General features: G+C 39.4%; 1 protein-coding gene across 3 annotated transcripts in view; it reads right to left on the reverse strand.

Annotated features, from left to right (window-relative positions):
* rbm33a (RNA binding motif protein 33a) overlaps positions 1-14615 on the reverse strand; it is a 48809-nt gene extending 34194 nt beyond the window's left edge. For all 3 annotated transcript variants that reach the window (XM_041813749.1, XM_041813750.1, XM_041813748.1), the window contains exons 1-3: positions 14409-14615; positions 2571-2646; positions 1012-1060 (exon numbers count right to left, since the gene is read on the reverse strand). In XM_041813749.1, the coding sequence (XP_041669683.1) occupies positions 1012-1060; positions 2571-2646; positions 14409-14427 (144 nt within the window). In that variant the 5' untranslated portion in view covers positions 14428-14615. The remainder of the gene's footprint in view (positions 1-1011; positions 1061-2570; positions 2647-14408) is intronic.
* Positions 14616-19904: the final 5289 nt, after the last annotated feature.

Here is a 19904-nt window from a genome sequence, read left to right on the forward strand (position 1 = left end):
TGCTACAAGTCCACTTCTATTTTCTAAATGTTCTATCTACACTAACACCTACCTTGGTATATTATTTCCTGCCTTTATGCAGAGGAACCATACCAGCAAGCCAAGTGTTTTAGGCTTCAGGAATAAAATTCAAGTAAACAAAGCATTGTTTCCGCACAGTCCTTGTTTACATGGTCACAAATAATAAGTTTATAGCCTCAACAGAACATAAGTGCATCATGTAAACATGATAATTGGAAGGTTCTAATCCAAATGGACCATTTGAAAATGAAATTCAATTGAGAATCAGAGGGTAGGTTTATGTTGATTGTTGATTATTTTCAGTGATGTATTTGTACACACTTATTCCAAACATGTCTTCCTGGTCAGGGTCAAAGTGCTCATTCCTGTCTTTTTCTCTTCAAATGAGCATGTCTGAAAGTCCTCCTGCTGGCCTGCACTGTACCATGTCTATCAACTTCAGGAGGTTTGTCTGAGATTGTGGAAGCATCTAGAGTTGGCACTCTAGTAAACTTACCAAAACTTAGACTGAAAACAACAGTGGATGAACAAACTCAGGGTAGAGCATCAGTTCTGACTTCACTGGATCCAAGTAAAACCCATTTTGATATGAGCATCTGTCCAGAGTCAGACCTGTAGTTGACTTGTGATATTTTAATGATACCAAAGCAGATCATTGGCTGCTGCTGCTACAGTCCACTCTGTTGATAAGTTAATACTAGTAAGAGATCAATTTGTCCCAAGTTTAAGTACATTATTCATTTTCTCGATAGGAAGGAACAGCTTCCTTGTCTGCTTTGTCTGACGGATCAGACTGGTTATACAGCTCTGAGCATGTCTAAATGTTTTTAATCAGAGTAAATGCTCATAGAATGTGTATGGATGCAATAATCAAACCACTTTATTCAGCATAAATGAAAACAGTGCATTTAGAAAACACAATCAGATGTTTTAACAGACAGTTAATTCAGCATTCAAACACAAATAATAAGTGAGATTTTGTTTTCTTACCTTTTTGCCTGACAGCCAATCATCGTCCAACAAATCTTCTTCCAAATCACTAAAGGCAGACAAAACACAACAAATACTTATCATGATTAAATGCAGCTTTTTGTATGCTTTTTTTTAACCTTACATCATTTGAATACTGTCTGGTTAAGATGACTCGCCTCTTTATTCTCAATTAAAATAATTTGTTTGGTGAACTATAGAGGATTTCCATGATTTTGATTTAACATCAAGGATCCATTTTTAGGTCACCTGCTCCTGGTCTTCATCATGACAAAAAGGTCAATATTTCTTGTTTTAATTTCCTTACACTTTCAAAATCTTGACTCATGTTTTGTCAGTACCTGTGTTTCCATGGACCACTTGTAATCGGAATAAATGCCTGATCTGAATAAAAATGCTTCATATAAGCACTTCATTTGGAATAGAATCCTACGATTTGGCTCATTCAGAGAGAAAATTAATTCAGAGCAAAATAAAACTGGTCTGTTGCCAATACAGCTTTTAAATAGAAACTTTAAAAGAGCACCAAATTGTTGATCAGATAATATGACAGACATGTAATAGAAGAACAATCCAATATTCTGCATAGTAGGAGTTGGAAAAAACCAAGTGAGTGCTGGCAGTTTATTTGTAACAAAGGCGAAGAAGAATATCTTCTTCTACAACAAACATTTTGGTAGATTTGACCAGTGGGACGCTGCCGTTTTATGCAGATTAAATGTATGATACACAAGCACACACATCTGAATCAGATCATATCCTTTAGCGTCCATGTAAACAGAGAAGTTTAAATCCGTAATCAGAATAAATTCAATCGGATTGTGAAAAAATTGCCCATGTAATCGCAGCTACAGAGGGATCAGAGCCTAGCTCATGTAAACACAGGATGCGGCATAACAACAAAGAGCAGTGCGCTTAAAAACCCATTTGTGGTCAGCGTTCTCTACTTCTCTACAGGTCTGAGATCTGCTTTTAAAGGTCACATATTAGGCAAAATACACTTTTTCAGGCTTTCCTAGCAAAAGTATATATCCCTGGCCTGTCCACAATCCCCCCAAGAACCAGAAAAATCCATTTCCACCCCTCGTTTCTTTCTCCATTTTTCAGAAAATGTGTACTGAAACAAGCTGTTCTCAGACTTTCCGCTCATGATGTCATGTGGGGAGTAAGCCCGGCCCCAAGGTTCGGTTGGCCCTCCCCGCTTGGAAGAAAGTTCCACCCCCCTCTCCTGATCCTCCTCTCAGCTGGCAGCTGAGAGAAGGATCAAGAGAGCCACATTCTTTAAGCCACATCCACTTCCTGAGAGGGGTGGAGTCAGGGGCAGAGTCAGACCGCTCATCAACATTTAAAGCAAAAGAAACCACTTGCTCTGAGTAGGGCTTGGGGGGGGGGGTTAGACATGCAAAAATCCAATACTGGAGTCTTTTCAGCAACAACCTTCACAGGCATGTTTTGGGAACCTCTGAGACCAATATACAGGAAAAAAACTTGATTTATATCACACTAAGCAAAAGATCTCTTACTGCAGACACATGAGATTATGGACAAAGATGATTTACCTCTCTAGATCATCTTCACCTCTCCTCCTGCGTGACCGCTCAGCACCGGGTTTGTCATATTCATCAAAGTCATTATCTGTAACAAAAAAAAACAACTTTACTTACACATTGCTCCAGCCAAAAAATGGACATGTTCTCATAATATGCACCATCTTTATGGTCTAACAAGTCTGGGCTTTTGGCCCACATAATCTGAAATGTACAGACTATTAGCACATTGACCGGACAAGCCTCCTTATTCCAAACTGAGTAAAAAGTAGAGGTGTAACAGATTAGAGCTCACAGTTCAGACTAGGACTGGGTTAAAAATAAATCGATTCTCCGAATCAGATCAATTCTTTTTTTTAAATTCTGATATCTATTCATAACATACAAAGATTGATCTTTTGATTTATGCCTCCTCCCTGTCCTGTCGCCTCCTTGCGCGACCAGTCTCAGACTTACGTCACTCATGTAGCCGAAAAGTTGACCTGCAATCGCATCTAAAAGAGTTTAGACTCCGATTCAAAGTTAAATCTTTTGCCCAAATATCTAATTTTGGATATTTGGGCGTGTCATCAATATGAGCTGGATATCTCTTCTTAGGCCTGGGCGATATGGCCTGAAAATCATATCACGGTATTTTTCTTGCCTTTGACGATAACGATACTATATCACGGTATCAAAAAATTAAAAAGAGATAGTGCTTTTTATTCCAAATTCAAGTGTTATTAACTCCCTTCTCCCCTTAAAACAAGCCTTTGATGGCATACTCAATTTATCTTCAAGTATAGGAACACAGAAAACACGTTTTTTTTTTTTTTTAGGTCTCTCTAGGTTTACTTCTGTCTAACTGCACTCCAGGTTTCGCATTTCATCTCTAACCTGATGAGGTGTGTTAAGCTGCTAATGACTTCAACACGTTTCCTAGTGAAGGCATTCACAATAAAAGCACTTCTGAAAAATAACAGCCACGGACTTTTATTTGAAGACCTTGATGGAAGTATTGTGTTTAGCATTGAGTTAGCTTAGATTTGGCTGCCGTTTGGAGAATACGGCTAGTTTACAGCAGCTTTTCTGACCTCATTTAACTTAGCAGCCTGGATCTTTGACTCACTGTGGACTTAGGCGAGAAAGTCATAAGTTAAAACAGACTTTTAAACAGTTGTTTATGCCGTTGTAAGAGGAAGAGCTGCAGCGCTGGCCTCTGCGACCAGCCAAAGCAGCACTTAGCTTGTGTTACAGCCCCAGGCAGGCTGACAGAGACAGCACACTGACTTAGCTGCGGTATAGCCGTCAGACCTTGAGAGGAAAAAACACATGTTTTTGCCTGCTAACTCACACTGAGGCAGATGCGATGATGTCATTAACAAGCGTTATCGCGATTGGTCAGTAGAGTCCAAATCTCTACCGTAGGCCAAGTTTATATCCTTTATACCATCTACTGCATATACCGTGCACCCCTATCTCTTCCTCAAACATCAACCTCCGCTGGTGAAGCATGGGCAGCTGAGCTCTACATGTGACTCGGTGGAGAATGCTTAAGCTGCTGCTGCTACAGACCGGGCAGACTCACACACACAATAGCGATTGTCTGGGATGCTACGTTCAAGAGGAGCGAACCCCGACTGTTTTGCAAAACCCCTGCATGCACTGCTCCGTACAATGTGCTTTATTTTAAGATCCCCTATTCCTCTGTTCACAGCTGCACAAATTACGCATGGCCCCACCGTTTACAGCAGGGAAATGACGGAGCGCTCAGTCTAGTAATTTAGACAGATATGAGTAATAAACTCGCATCTCATGTATATTTTCTATGAAGTTAGCATAATATAACATTTACAACAACATACAATGTACATAATATGATGCATGTTTCTTTTTATCAGTGCTGTGGGTTCTGTCTTTTAATCAAAGAGCGTAGGTGTGTGTCTGTAGTACACACCTCACAGACAGCAGATAGTGTATGGTGGAGCGACAGATCAACATTAAAGAACTACACTGTATGCACTACAACTGAAAATGTGAATATTACTGCTACTGCCACATTACAAACTTCAGTGTAATTATACATCGTGGACTTAATCAAACTTAGTTAAAAATAATTTATCAAATTTACTTATTTTTATTCATTTAAAAACAAGAGTTTCAACTTGGACTTGCAGTAAGTGACTTAGCTATCGCTGTAAAAACAAACATGGTAGATCCTAGCAGCTCTGCTTCACTGAAGGAACATCCAGACTTAAAAGAGGATATAAGACTGCATTTTTAATTTAACCACTACAAAGACAGAGGCAAACTGGACAAAAAAAGACCATATCAAGGATGGGCCACGTGGAGGTAAAATAGTTACTTAAACACTACTAGTTTAGGGTCAATTTTTGATGAAAACCCTGATATTTTTAATAATATGCCAAGTTGGAACATTCTTTGTATTATTTCCAACTAAATTTTTCTTTAAAGCTCTTAAACGTAGAAGCGACATAGGGTTCTTTACTGAAATATCCCTAGATGAATCGATATCAAATCCAATTGAATCAAGAATCAAATCAGGGCCTTGACAATCGGAATCAAATCAATTCAAATCAGTGCCAATACCCAGCCCTAGATCTGACTAAATATTAAATTTTGGTCCTGAATACAAAAAAAAAAAAAAAAAAAAAAAAAAAATTAAAACAACAACACAATTTTTCTAATTCTCTTCATAAATGTGACTTTAACTGAGCATTTAATGCAAAATAAATCAGACTTTATCATTTTATCCTTAATGTTTTTCCATAAGGGCTGCATACATTGCACATTGCATACATTAGCCTAATTAAAAATACACACAATGACATAAATCAGATATCATTTTATTTTGAAAGTGATTTATTTATTGAACGCTAAAGACTGTTATATAAAAACAACTGCACTGTTCAAATATCAGGTACTTCCCAAAATTACTGACATTTAAAACAATAAAGAGAAATTATGATTGAATAACAAGCTTGCTGTCATCTGCTCAAACTTAAAACTATTTTTTTTCATGTGATGTTTAGCCATATTGAACTAGTAACATGCAGGCTCCATTCATTTATGTGGTGAGAGCCAGACAAAAAAAGTGGGGAGGGTGGATTTAAAATTCTTTCTCAGATTTATGGACCAAATACAGGACATCCTGGGGAAGCTTTTAAACAAGACCAAGTATTGAAGAACATACAGAAGACGGGGTAATGTACTTTTTGCTGCTAATGATTTAAGTCGCATGCAGTCACCTGGTGATACCTGCATGTTTAATGCACATGATGAGAATGAACAGAGAAAAGCTGAAGCACCAACTGATACAAAGTAGCCATATGAACAAAAATCAGCAAATTTTGACCCTTTACTTTCCTTTTCTTTTAAAGTTAGTTAGGGATGTTCCAATACCATTTTTTCCTTCCTGATACCAAGGTGCTGGGTATGTGCCAATATCGAGAACTGATCCGACACTAGCATGAACTTTCTTGACTGACTGTGCAGACTAGCAAATTATTTTACACCTACATTTGACTCAGAACATGGCTCAACAAATCAATCATGATGTACAACATCATGACCCTAAAGTTGTTTTTCTGCTGATTGAGTTTTACCCTTAAATATTCAAATAATAATACAGGGGGCTGCATCACAGGCTCTCTCTCTCTCCTTTACGTTCTACTCCAGCACCATGACATGATCACAGAACAGCCTGCAACTGGCTGACAGACTCAAACAAATATGGCGGTTAGCATTCACATTAGCATTGTGGTAATAAATGATCATAATTCGATTAAAGTGGATAAAAAGATGTTCGGTATTGGGTTTACTGGTGTGGATTTAATCATTAAAGTCCACAAAAATCACACAAGTTCCAGGCTCGCTAAAAAATGCTGCCGCAAGGGATTCAAAGGCATCAATAGCGTCAACAGGACGACACAACGACTAACTTCAGGAGGAAAAAAACAAGAGGCAATGATGTATGGTTCAATATTTAACTTTTGATAAACTGTGTCACTTTTGTTGTGTATGACAGCGCCGGCCTGGAAGGCGTTTTAACGATCAAATTGAGAGAAAAAATGTCACGCAGCCACTAATATTTTCTGCCACAGTGTGTCCTCTGGTTCTTCTATGCTGCCCTGAAAACGGTTGCCCGTGCATGACGTGCTTTACGGCAGCAAAGAAGAACGATTTCAGGTTTATAGCGCTAACATTTAAAATTGCTAAACGAAGCAAAATATAAAGCTAAACCAAACGGTATTTGATCGGTGCATAAACTTGTGTACTCCTGCCTTTTACCTGCATTTTAAGCAGTGTCAGATGTATTTCCAATACTGGATATCGAAATCGGAACAACCCTTGGGTTAGTGCAAGATTCCCCTTGAAAAAAAAAAAAAACAAAACACTAGACTGTCTTATCATTTTGTAGACTGCATGTGTTCCAAATATGTATGTATACATAGAGAGCAATTTGTACACGTCACTGTTCAGCTGTGATCCATTATGAAACCAGTAGTAATTTCTACAAAGCAAAGACCTGTGAACACATATTTCATATGGCTTGTACAAATGTATCTAAGCGCTGAAGACTGCATTAACATTCAGGCTGGGTTTTCGGACACCAACTTGACTGCACTTCAGTACATCCATTTACACATCACATTTACAATACATCACCAGGGATGGTCTGCAATTGGAACTGACTTGCCTGACTCATATGCAGTAACAGCCCATTCTGGGGGTCGACCATTAATCGGACCGGCCAATTATCAGCCCCGATATTTGGCATTTTGCCAATTATCGGTATCCGCTACTTTGACTCCTCTGCATGTGTTTCTTTCCCTCTGGCTCAGCGCTCATTTAGTGATACTCTTCACTAATGCCCCGCCCACACTACCTGATTGGCTACGATGTCACAAGAGTTCCAACCAATCAACACTGCAGATTTTGAAAACTGACACCAACCAGCAGCAGTATCCTGATGAAGGAAATACAGTGGTTATCTCTGAGGATGAAAACAGTACAATCCTCCACACTGATGTTCCTAGAAGACCAGAATCCAGGACACAGTGTCTACAGTGACAAGCCTGTCCAGTTTCACAGTTAAACCACAGAAAATGTCCGTAAAGGGAACTGCTGCTAATGTTAGCCTGCTGTGTACATGGACAGGGTTTAAAGTGACATATTAATCCACAGCTAATGTTGTTTCTTAAAGTTACACTGATGCCAGTGCAACAGGGATGTTTTAAAGCTTCCCTTACTACTGCTAAAAATGTACTAGCAATCACTAGGTCATCCACCCTTCCTGCTTTCACAACCATTAAAGTCAGCAAGGAGAAGTTGAGGAGAGGGATAAGAAGCTGGCAGGTCTAGTAGCTCTGATGTAACTACTACTAAAGCTAACTTTCCTTCTTCCCTCTTCTTCAGTGATTGTTCAGTAGTGGTTAGCAAACAGTTACTGCCGACCTAGACAGGCAGTAAACACCGTCATCTGTGATTGCCTTTTGTTCTCCATTCAGACGTACTGGTCATGTAACTACATGCACAGTTCAGGACGAATACAAATACTGTTACATCCCTGGTAAGACTTTGAATATCCCACCATCTTCTTGGGCATAATATCAAAAGATTCAGAGAAACTGGATCAATTTCTGTGCACAAGGGACAAGGCCAAAGGTCAATATTAGATGCCCTGGATCTTCAGGCCCTCATGTGGCACTGAATTACAAAGAGGCATGATTCTGTACTGGAAATGGCTGCATGGGCTCAGGAACACTTCCAGAAATTATTGTCTGCTAACACAGTTCACAGTGCCATCCACAAATACTATATATATATTCATCTACTTTCTCTGAAAATATAATGATAATCTTTTAAACAATATTTTTAAGGAATAATCTAGCAGTGTGTAGAGAAAACACAGGAAAGGGGGCTATCACATACAGCTTTTCTGCTTCTCCCCCTGCATGCCCTCAAATCACCACAGAACAGGTAGTAAGAGTATCTACAGCTATGGAGAGGAGTGCAATCTGCCTGTGTCAATCTACCTTCCTCTGCTATTATTATGTGATAAGCATTAAAGGAAACTTGCTTACAGTGCAATGAAAAAGTATTTGCCCCCTCTCTGATTCCTGATATTTTTGCATATTTATCACATTTAAATGTTTCGGATCATCAAACTCATTTTAATATCTCACAAAGACAACACTAGTAAATACAAAAAGCAGTTTCTAAATGATGATTTTACTTATTAAGGGGGAAAAAATCCAAACCTATCTGGTCTTGTGTGAAAAAGAATTTGCCCCCTGAACCTAATAACTTGTTGTGCCACCCTTGGCTGTAACAACTGAAATCAAATGTTTGTGATAACTCTTTGACATCGCTGTAGAGGAATTTTTGGCCAACTCTGCATGAACTGCCCATTTAAGGTCACACCGCAGCATCTCCATTGTTGGGTTTAAGTCTGGACCTTGACTGGGCCACTCCAAAACCTTAATTTTGTCTTTTTTTAATTTTAGCCATTCAGAGGTGAACTTGCTGGTATGTTTTGTGTTGTTGTCCTGCTGCATAACACAAGAGCGCTTGAGCTTGAGGTCATGAACTGATGGCTGGACATTGGCCTTAGGATTTTCTGGTAGACAGCAGAATTCTTTGTTCCATCAATCACAGCAAGTGGTCCAGGTCCTGAAGCAGCAAAGCAGCCCCAGACCATCACACTTCCACCACCATGTTTGACTGTTGGCATGATGTTCTTTTTATCAAATGCTGTTATTTTTACACCAGATGTAACAGGCCGCACACGTTCCAAAAGGTACTGCTTTCGTCTCATCAGTCCACAGAATATTTTGTCAGCAGTGGTTTTGAAATTGGAACTCTCCCATGGGTGCCATTTATGCCCAGCGTCTTATGGTTGAGTCATGAACTCTCACCTTAACTGAAGCCAGTGAGACCTGCAGTTCTTTGGGTGACCTCCTGGATGAGTCATCGTTACCCTCTTGGAGTCATTTTGGTTGGCCGACCACTCCTGGGAAGGTTCACCACTGTTCCCAGTTTTCTCCATTTGTGGATAATGGCTCTGACAGTGGTTTGCTAAAGTCCCAAAGCCTTGCAAATGGCTCTGTAATATTTTCCAGGCTGATAGATTTCAATCACTTTCTGATTTGTTCTTGAATTTCTTTGGATCGTGGCATGATGTGTTTCTTTCTGAGATCTTGTAGCCAACTTCACTTTGTCTGATAGCTTCTATTTAAGTGATTTCTTGATTCAACAAATCTGGCATTAATCAGGCCTGGGTGTGGCCAATGAAACTGAACTCACCTTTCTTTGGTTAATCACAGTTAACTCATGATTTAACAAGGGGGGACAACTACTTTTTCCACATAGAGCCAGATTCGTTTGGATTTTTTCCCCCTTAAAAAATAAAATCATAAGTTAGAAACTTCATTTTGTATTTACTTGGGTTGTCTTTGTGATATATTTAAATTGATTTGATGATCCAAAACATTTAAGTGTGATAAATATGCAAAGAAAATCAAGAATCAGAAAGGGGGTAAATACTTCTCCCCAGCACTGTATTTGCAATCAGGACACCAGCAGAGTATACACAGTCAAGGCATTTGACTTTCCTCATGAAAGTCTGCAGAGTGCTTTGCACTTCACCTTGGTAAAGTGAGATAGCCTAAATGAGAATGGAAGATAAAATTAGGTTTTTGTCTCTCTTCCCTCCTGGTTCATGCGCAGATGCACTGTTACACACTGGCAGAAGGTTAGCACAGGTTTTGTTTCTTTTTTTGTTTTTTTTACTGTGCCATGATCAGTGATGTTCCTTCTCTTCAGCCAAGTTGGCCGGGAAGAGGGACTGACTTTTCATTCATCCTATACACCAAATTCTATGAATAACAAAGATAAGGGTGCACTCAAGGTTGCTACGATTGGGGGAGGGTTCACTTGTTTGTATCATGGGACTAGCCAGAGGAGTCATTTCAGGGCGCTGACTGATCCTGAACAGTGATAAGCTTTATAACTCAGCTTATTTAGTTCACATGGACATGTGTTGGCTGCCAGCTGACCCTAAGGGTCAAAGCACATAGTGTTAAAAAACGTATCCAAGCATCAAATATTTTTACAGCCTCTGTTAAAACTATGTTGTAGGGCTTTGCACCGGGCTGTAAAAGTCCAGTCTTTCATTCTACTGTTTTAGAATTGCTAATACACAACAAAGACTGTAAAATATGGAATTAAGAGAGTCAAATCTGATAACACATAGTCCTAATTGCTGCTACATTGCATCTTTTTCCTAACTAAAACTGGGATCTGATCTGTGACCTAAAACAAAGATACAGCCTGATTTGTTGGTTTTGTAATCTCTTACACACATACTTTGGTAGATACAACTTTGTGGACCTGCTAAAAATGCATCCACATGTCCAGTCAGTCAATAAACTGACCGGAAAGACAGCCTTAACAGACAGTGATTTCAAACATAAAAAACTCCTGAAAGCGTCCAGGATTTTCTTATGCAATATCAAATAGCCTAACTTCCCTCCTGACTTTACACAGATTTTTTTTCTTGCTGGCTCCCTGGTATTGTCCCCTCCCCCACCCTTGTCTGACAGGGAAATTGCAGGGAAACTTCCAGCTGTGAGGGACAAGTGTGAACAATAAAGCTAAATGGTATATCATTTTTCAGCCAAAAATGCAATTTGTGCATGCATAACAGTCCCATTGCACAACATGCAGTGTTTGTCACATGACCTGAAGTGCTTCATGATGCAACTTGTTGTCTGATGGAAACCAAAGCAGACACTTTCCTTATTTCTATGACTAATTTACAGTAAAAGTCTGTCTGATAATCATTAGCAGCAGTCAGAAAACTGAGCACTATGCATAGGGTGTCTGTGTGTCCCCTGCATGTAAAAACACTGCACTGCTACAGTCATCGGGATTAAACGTGAGGCAGTTGTTTATTTACTTTAAGTCAATCTTAGGTGAGTATATTCCTGTTATCAGCAGCCCGTAGTCTTAGAGCTCTTTAATGCTTTGTCAGTATATATGTTAAATTAACAGCAAGGACATGTCACAGCTTGTTTTCTCTTAAACTGTGTGTGTACGCTGAAGGGTGTGAACACTGCAAGCAACTTAAGACAGTGGTGTTTTGTTTAGAACAGGGCTGAACATGTAGATTAAGGTGTGTGATAGGTAGGACTGGGTGATGTGGCCAACAAATGATATCACAGTATTTTTTTGCCTTGGATGGTAATGGTACTATATCCAATATTACTAAATTAAAAAGGTACAATGTTTTCAAATCCAAATTCAAGTGTTATAAACCCCCTTCTCCCCCCAAAACAAGCCTTTGATTGCATACTCAATTTATGTTTAAGCATAGGAGCACAGAAAAATGGTTTTTAAGATGTCTCTCAATGTTTACTTCCTTCTAACTGTGCACCACATTTTTACGTTTCAGCTTTCCTGCTGAGGTGTGTTAAGGTGCTAGTGACTTTAGCACATTTCCTGATGAGGGCGTTTACAATATAAGCACTTCAGAAAAATAACAGCCACAGACATCTACTGTGAATAGCTTGACATAAGTAGTGTGTTTAGCATTGATTTAGCTTAGCTTTGGCTGCCATACTGGTGAGTTTATGCAGGTAGTTTGTAGCAACTTCTCTGACATCATGTAACGTTGCAGCCTGGATCTTTGACTCATCTTGGACTTAGTAAACAAAGTCATAAGTAAGATCACACCTTTCAATGGTTGTGTAAGCTGTTGTAAAATGAAGAGCTGCAGCGCTAGGCTGGTGGTATTAGGTTAGTTACCTAGCTACACATAATATTGGACTTAAAAAAAGAGGACAAACACATCATATTTATAAAGTGGTGGAAAAAGGACAAATTGGCTTCATAAAATAGATCAGAATCAGACTCCCCTTGCCTGATGGCAGAAACAACAAATAACACATAAATATGTCATCGACCATCAGGTCGCTGCTGAAGGAAAATAAATAAATAAATAAACTTGGATTGAAAATATAATATTTGTGCATTTTCAAAATTATATAGGAATTAAGTTTGTTTTGTCTGTTATTTACAAATTAGACTAAAAATCAGATTGAAAAAGAATTGTAATATGATATGTGAATTGTAATATGATATGTGATATAATATGAAATTTTGACCACATTGCCCACCCCGAGTGTAGACCTAACATAAATATAAACACTGTTAAAAATCACTGATGACACTGAAGTGACACATTAACAAGGAAACATGTCATTCCACCTTCTCTCTAACTACTTCATCTGTCTAGCTGAAGAACCTCAACACATAAACCCAGCTGCACGTTTTGTTTCTGAATGTCACAATTAGAGATAGTAATATTTCTTATAATAGTCAATAACTTTGTGTTTTGTGTTATTTTTTGTAAATATTTTATTATTATCAGTTGTGTTACAGTGATTGTCATTATTACTATTTTTTTTTTTGTTTGTTTATGTACTCTGCTTTGGCAACAAAGGTTTTAACCATTCATGCCATTAAAGCATATTTTCAACTCTGAACTTTGAACTGTGAGTGTAACAGTCAATGACAGAACCTGGACTCAGTATGTGAGTAGCAGAAGTAGCTCAGGAGTGCATGTGTGAGGAAAACATCCGGCAAAAACCACATAGCAATTTATTTTTCCTACTTTCAGCTAAAGGCAATTTAATCCACATTTAAAGAAGTACAAAGAAAAACAACCACACATAGTTAAACAAGGTATCAATCAAAGGACACGCATGGAAAAACCTCTGATATAAATATATCATTTACCCAACATTTGATTGCACATGATCAGATCTTACAGCAGACACTCGGTGTAATGGATATTTTATAGCTCGTATCCATAATCATTTTAATGTGAGCAACGCTCTGTGGAGTAAGTTCTTAACTTCATCTGAACTTCTGTATTGAACACGAGCAACCGTTCATCAAATAAGCCCAATATCATGTTTTTATGACCTATAATGCCCATACAGTAGGAGCATACATTTCACCAACTCACGTCAAACACATATCTGACACACTGAATGTCTGGATGCGTCTACAGTCCGGGTCAAATAAAAAAAACAACCATGTAATAATTCAATGGAGTAGAAACACGCAACTGCGTCATATTCTGCTGCACGTATACAGGCGTGCAGTCGTGAGTTCGGTTCAACCATGGCGAAGGCCAAATAGACAGCATCAGCCAATAAAAAACAGAGTAGCTATTCTAAACCACCGACCCAAAGTACAACTCATTTTCTCAAGTATTTACCCAGTAATAAATCATTTCAGGAATAGCGCTTTGCAGCAATGTTGCGGCTGCTAACGTTAGCATAGATTAAACTCCGGTTGCTTTTGCGTCATAAATCCCTTCTTTGTTATGACAAGTCAGCAACATCAGCGTTTATAGCTTGAAAATATGACAACGGCATCAATATGGATTGGTTCTACACAATACGACCAATAAGATGCAAGCTGGCCAAGCTAGTTGACAGCACTCTCAAAAACTGGTGCTAACAACAAAGCTAGCGACCTCGAGCTTGCGCTACGTTGCGGCTATCCTTCCACTAGCATAACATTTTTGCTACTATCAATGAGTGACTATAAACATGGGTACACGACTTTCTCTGCTTATTAGTCAAGCAAATAGTGCAGCTACAGTCTGATTGAAACGCATTTTTCACAACCAACAGTGTTCACTGAGCAGAGGTTCAGAGTAAAGCCTCACGTAGTCGAAGTCTAGTATGTGGCCTATCGTGAAAACAGCAAGTTAGCTAACGTTGCTACACAGCTAGCATAGCATTGTCGACAAAAACCGCTGACATTACTCACCCTGAGCGTTGGCTGACATGATGCAAGACGCTCCCGCTTACAGTATGACTATAAAACTAGACAGAGCATTTAATCTTTAGTTTTCCGCCATCGTGGTGATTCAATAGATAGACTATTATAGAAACGGTATCTAGTATGCAACAACGACTCCCATCTACGACCGGAGTCCAAACATGGCAGAGCTGGCTTTGCAGCGATGATGCATTGTGGGAGGGAAACAGCAGCTCCCCCGGTCGGTTTGCAGCACAAACGCGAACTGCATGATTATTAACAAAATTGGCTGACAGGGTATGACCTGTGTTCACCTACATCTGTATGTGGGTTATATTTTTCTCATAGCTCTACGTCTTTGTGCTGTAGAGTGTTTTTTTAAGGATTTTGCTTGGATAATTATTTTACTGAAAAGGGGGAAGTAGGTAGGAAACAGGCATCTTTAGGTTATTTAGCATTTTTATGTATAAGTTTAGACATTTTAGTGGCTCTACAGATTGGCTCTATACAGTGGAAGACTCAGGAATTTTGAGGGGCAGGGCAAAAATAATATGAAGGGCACCAGCACACAAAAAGTGTACATTTCTTATCAAATAGTCAGAAACTCTGGTTAAGATTATACCTTTCTATTATGTGATTATGCCTGCTGCACCATTGTAATAAAGATATATTAACTATTGTACTATTTAATTTGCAAATGTACAGGGGCATGTCAGAGAAAATTTAAACATTAATGAGGAGGTAATGGCACATTATCACATTTTCTCCACTTTGGAGGGCACTTTGATAGGCTTTGTCCACTGAGAGAGCACTCTAAAAGGCACCTTACCATGTTTTGTCCACCTAAAGGGCACTTCTCCGTCCACCTAAAGGCCATTGTATCTGAATTTTTCCACTGAGAGGGCGTCCTAAAGGGCACTTTGCCACGTGTTGTCCTGTGGAGGGGCACTATAGAGCAGTTTTTCTCAACCAGGATCGTCGCTCCAAGAACCACTGCTCCAGAGGGCACTTTATCATGTTTATCTACCATAGGGACAGAGGGCACTTTGGCAGCTTTTTTCGAAACATTAGGACACCAGGGGGTAGAAATCATGCCCCTGACCCCCCTCTGAGCCCACCAGTGGCTCTGTATCACTCCTGGTTTCTTTCCTTGCATATCTAAATTGAATGTGACAACAGCAGATATTCACCTCATTTTTTTCTTTGTGTCATGGGGGTCCTTATTGTATTTGTGAGTACTGTTAGACATTTTTAGGAGCTAGTAAAACATTGTTGTTAACTATCAAATTTAGTTTAACAGTTTTTACATTTGTAAAAAAATGTTTAACATACCTTTGAAATTCGAGGAAGGCATTCTGTTGAATAGGATGGAAACAGAATCACAAAAGATCCAAAATAGTTCTAAGTGATATCAAAACAATACACTTCTCAAACACTGATTTGTATGTGATGAATGTTCAAAATATGTTTTATGAGATTATGACCAGATTTATAGATGCACGCTGCCCCACACCTATAAGGAGAATCAGCGTCATCATTCACATAGCTGCTTCTGGATGTTTAACTTTGTACAGCTAGCATTGGGTTTGTATCATCAACTTGCAAGAATGATTAGCACAAACCAGGGTTCACTGATGTCTTAGGGTGACCTTAGAATAATGTCAGGACACAAATTAAATCAATCTTACCAGTCATACGAAGATAGCACAAAAAAACCCACATAAGATAACACACTTAACAACACTTTTTCATACTGTGGTCAATTTGGCATATGGGGTTTTTCTGTTACAACTCTGGGAGCTGTGTCCTGCAGAAGTTCTCTGATGACACAGCCATCCTGGAGATAGTGTGTCTGAGGGGAACGAGTTGGAGTACAAGCAGGTCATTATGGACTTTTTGAGCTGGTGTGTGATCAACCACCTACAGATCAACACCAGCAAGATGAAGGAGATGGTGACTGACTTCAGGAGGAAGTCCCCCCAGACTGCACTGGTGAACATCCAGTGTTTGGACACCGAGAGGGTAGAGACTTAAAGATACCTGGATGTTCACCTGAACAATAAACTGGACTGGCCTACAAACACAGATGTCCTCTATAAAAAGGGTCTAAGGCGACTACACCTGCTGAGGAGACTGAGGTCCTCTGGAGTGTGCAGGACTCTGCTATGGACATTTTATGACTCTGCGGTGGCATCAGCTCTTTTTTTTTTTTTTTTTGCAGTGGTCAACTGGGGTGGAGGGAGCACAGAGAGGGACAGAAAGAGGCTGAACAAGCTGGTCAGGAGGGCCAGTTCTGTCCTGGACTGTCCCTTGGACTCTGTAGAGGAGAGAAGGATGTTGGCCAAGCTGACATCCATCATGGACAACCCCTCTCACCCTCTGCATGACACAGTGGGTGTGTATGTGTATATGCTGATGCGCATGTATATGTAAAGATATGTACAAGCATGTATAAGAACACTCATATGTTTATTCCCACAGCCCAGAAGTTGCTGCAGCCCAAGTGTGTATTTTATTTCAATTTCAAACTGCACATTAAATTTGTTATTATTTTCAGATGTGTAATGTTACTGGAATTTTAAGTCCCTCTTTTACATCATACCATACACACTCTGCTATTTGAGAAACATTATAAATAGACTTACATTAAGGCTTCCATTGTTGTGCAGTGCATTCTGGATAGTGATGTCAAATGGTTGGATGGTTCTTCCTCCACCATCTTTTCAGCTGTACTCACCTCAGTCCACATTACAGTAACTTCTTTCTCCTTATCCTGTTCACTACAACTGCACTTGGGTTAAGATCAAAAAGGCTTTAAGAATGACACTCCAAAGGAAGAACGGCACAACTGTTACACACACTGGTGAACTCAGAAGTGGGATGGGGGATTGCCCCTCTTGGGGACCCTGGGGTGCTTCAGTGGAATACACACATGGTAAGTTAAACACGATAAAGCACCCTCTGTGATGCCCTCAGTGGATATTATTCAGGTAAAAAATAAAATATGAATATCACAGCTTAACTTTATAATGGATCATGATTTTGCTGTTCTCCATGGGCCCCCAGTTTGGCTGGGCCCCAGAAAGCTCTCCCCTTATCCCCCCTTATGGGCGGCCTTTTCTGCACATGACTGTTCTTGAATGTGCCTGTCTGTGTTCAACCACATTCAGGTACAGGAGGGGTCCCCAATCTCTGGCACCTTTATTTTGGGGGTCGTGCGCTGAAAGGCTTGAGAGCCCCTGCTCTAAGGTGCCCTGTAAGTGGGCAAATCTGACAATGTGCCCTTTGAGGTACCCACCAAGTGGGTAAACTCTTTTAAAAAGGGCCCCTCTAAGTGGAAGTAACAAAACAAAGTGCCCCGTTATTGGACAAAATTTGACAAAGTGCCATCTCTGGTCCTCACTTAGCAGAAAACACTTGATAAAGTAGCCTTCCAGTGCACAAAACCTGATCAAGTGACCTCTTAAGGGCACATGTTTAATAAGGAAGAAATACAATTGAGTGCCACAAAGTCCATTTTCACTGACTTTCTTATGTGTGTATTTCTTTAAATAAAATGTTAACTAGCCCCAAGTGTTTTATTACAGATGTGTAGAAGGTTTGATCATAATGGGAAAAATATTTTATCTTAACCAGGGTTTCTAACTGTTTTATTATAAATGTATGGCAACTTTTTGTGCACTGGACCCTCATTGCTTACAATAGGTGCCCCTTTTGCCATTATTATTTATTATTTTTCGCCCCCCTCCCTCAAACATCCCGAGTCCACCACTGGTTTGACATCACTTCCCAAAGTGCATCAACAATATCAGCCTGCAAATTTTCTCCAAATGCAGGAATCTAATGTGTTTCTTTTCACAACATAATCTAAAAGACACTGATTTAATCCAATAAAGTAAACAAACTGTGCAAGGTTCTTTTAAAGTCTGGGAGTCGAAGCTGTTTTTCTGAGTCTTGTGGTCTCACCCTTTAGTTCTTCGGATCACAACACCAGCAAGTTTGGTCTCAGGTCTTAAAATTGGCAAGAGGTTAAGGCTTAATTCTGGCTTGAGTCATTGCAGATGCAAAGTTGGGAAACTCTCACTTGAATGAGTCCGTCAACAACAGAGTACCTGGGAATCTGAAATTTAGATTCTGAGATGATGAAGTCTGTTATTTTATTTTGCCTTTGCAAAAGGGTCAACAGATACAGTGAGCAGCAATGTTAAAAGAGTACATTTTAGACTGTTATTCACCTCATACCAAAGTGAATACACTTCAAGCTATGCACAACAGCAGAGTAGTGAAAGAAAAAAATATCAGTTTGAGCTGTTTGTTAAGTTTCATATTTTCAAAAAGTGATGAAAGGTCAGAGCATGTTAGATCCGTAAATTTCCATTACAGTCTACAGCTAGACTACAGCAGATTTCTAACCCTTAAATTCCTCCTGGGCTGACAAACGTCAACAAAGACCCAGAGAGACACCAAAGAGAGGTGAGCAGTGAACTGAAGCCGCATTGTATTGGCTCATTATGGGGTCCCACAGTGAGGAAGAAGCTATTTTGTAGCACCACAAGGTCAATATCTGAAAGCCAGGGCGATGGAGGGGATCAGCCATGAGATTTTTAATTTGAGAAATCGTAAAGGGGCTTTCCTGGTCAAAGACACTCTGTGAATTCTAATGGACTGTGGGACTTTGTGCAGACAAGATGTTGAGTCGGCAAATACTTTTCCCTGCTCTGTAACGTAATATGAAACACATTTTATCCACACCGGTTCCATGATGTGCAGTTAATGCTGCATTCAAGGTAATCAGGTCAATATTAAGGTATAAATGCACAAGCTCACATAGTAAATCTTTCTCCTTGGAATAAATGAAGGAGCAGTTTACATCAATACGTATTCCTCTCCTTATTTGATTTTTTACATTAAATAGCTGTTTCCAAAGCTCTATGAGATATTTCTACTCTCCCTGGATTCACTTTCCCAGGAATTTTTTACTTCCAAATAGATGTGAAAAGGAGAGCTGTCACACTCTATTATGGTGACCTCAATGATTCTGTGCCCTATCCAAATCCAGCGGTTTTCCATAACAATGCAAATTAAAGGGTGCAAAGCCGAAGGAGACAAGACTTGTTATTTTCCATCCAAAGGACAGAGGTTCTTTACAAAAAACTTGTCTGTACGCCTTGTGTATTGTTTGACAGAATTTGAATACAACTTGGAAGTTGTTTTGTGTGAGACAATGAGGTTTTTGGTGTCAGTTCAGAAAGATCAGCAACTGTCTTGGGAAAAGAAACAGGAGCTGTGGACCCAGATCTTCTTAACCTCCAACATATTGCTGTCTATTTTTTGAAATGTCATCTGTATTTTTTAAATGATCATATGCTGTGTTTATTTTCATGGCAAACTTCACCTAAGATATATATTTTTTTAAGTTTCTGCCAAATTTCATCATGAAGGGGGGTCAAGTAAGTACAACACCAGGTGGCCAGAGAGCTCTTCTCTTTATGTTGATTTTGGCAA

This window comes from Cheilinus undulatus, linkage group 19, assembly GCF_018320785.1.
Source record: "Cheilinus undulatus linkage group 19, ASM1832078v1, whole genome shotgun sequence".
Classification (NCBI taxonomy): Eukaryota; Metazoa; Chordata; class Actinopteri; order Labriformes; family Labridae; genus Cheilinus; species Cheilinus undulatus.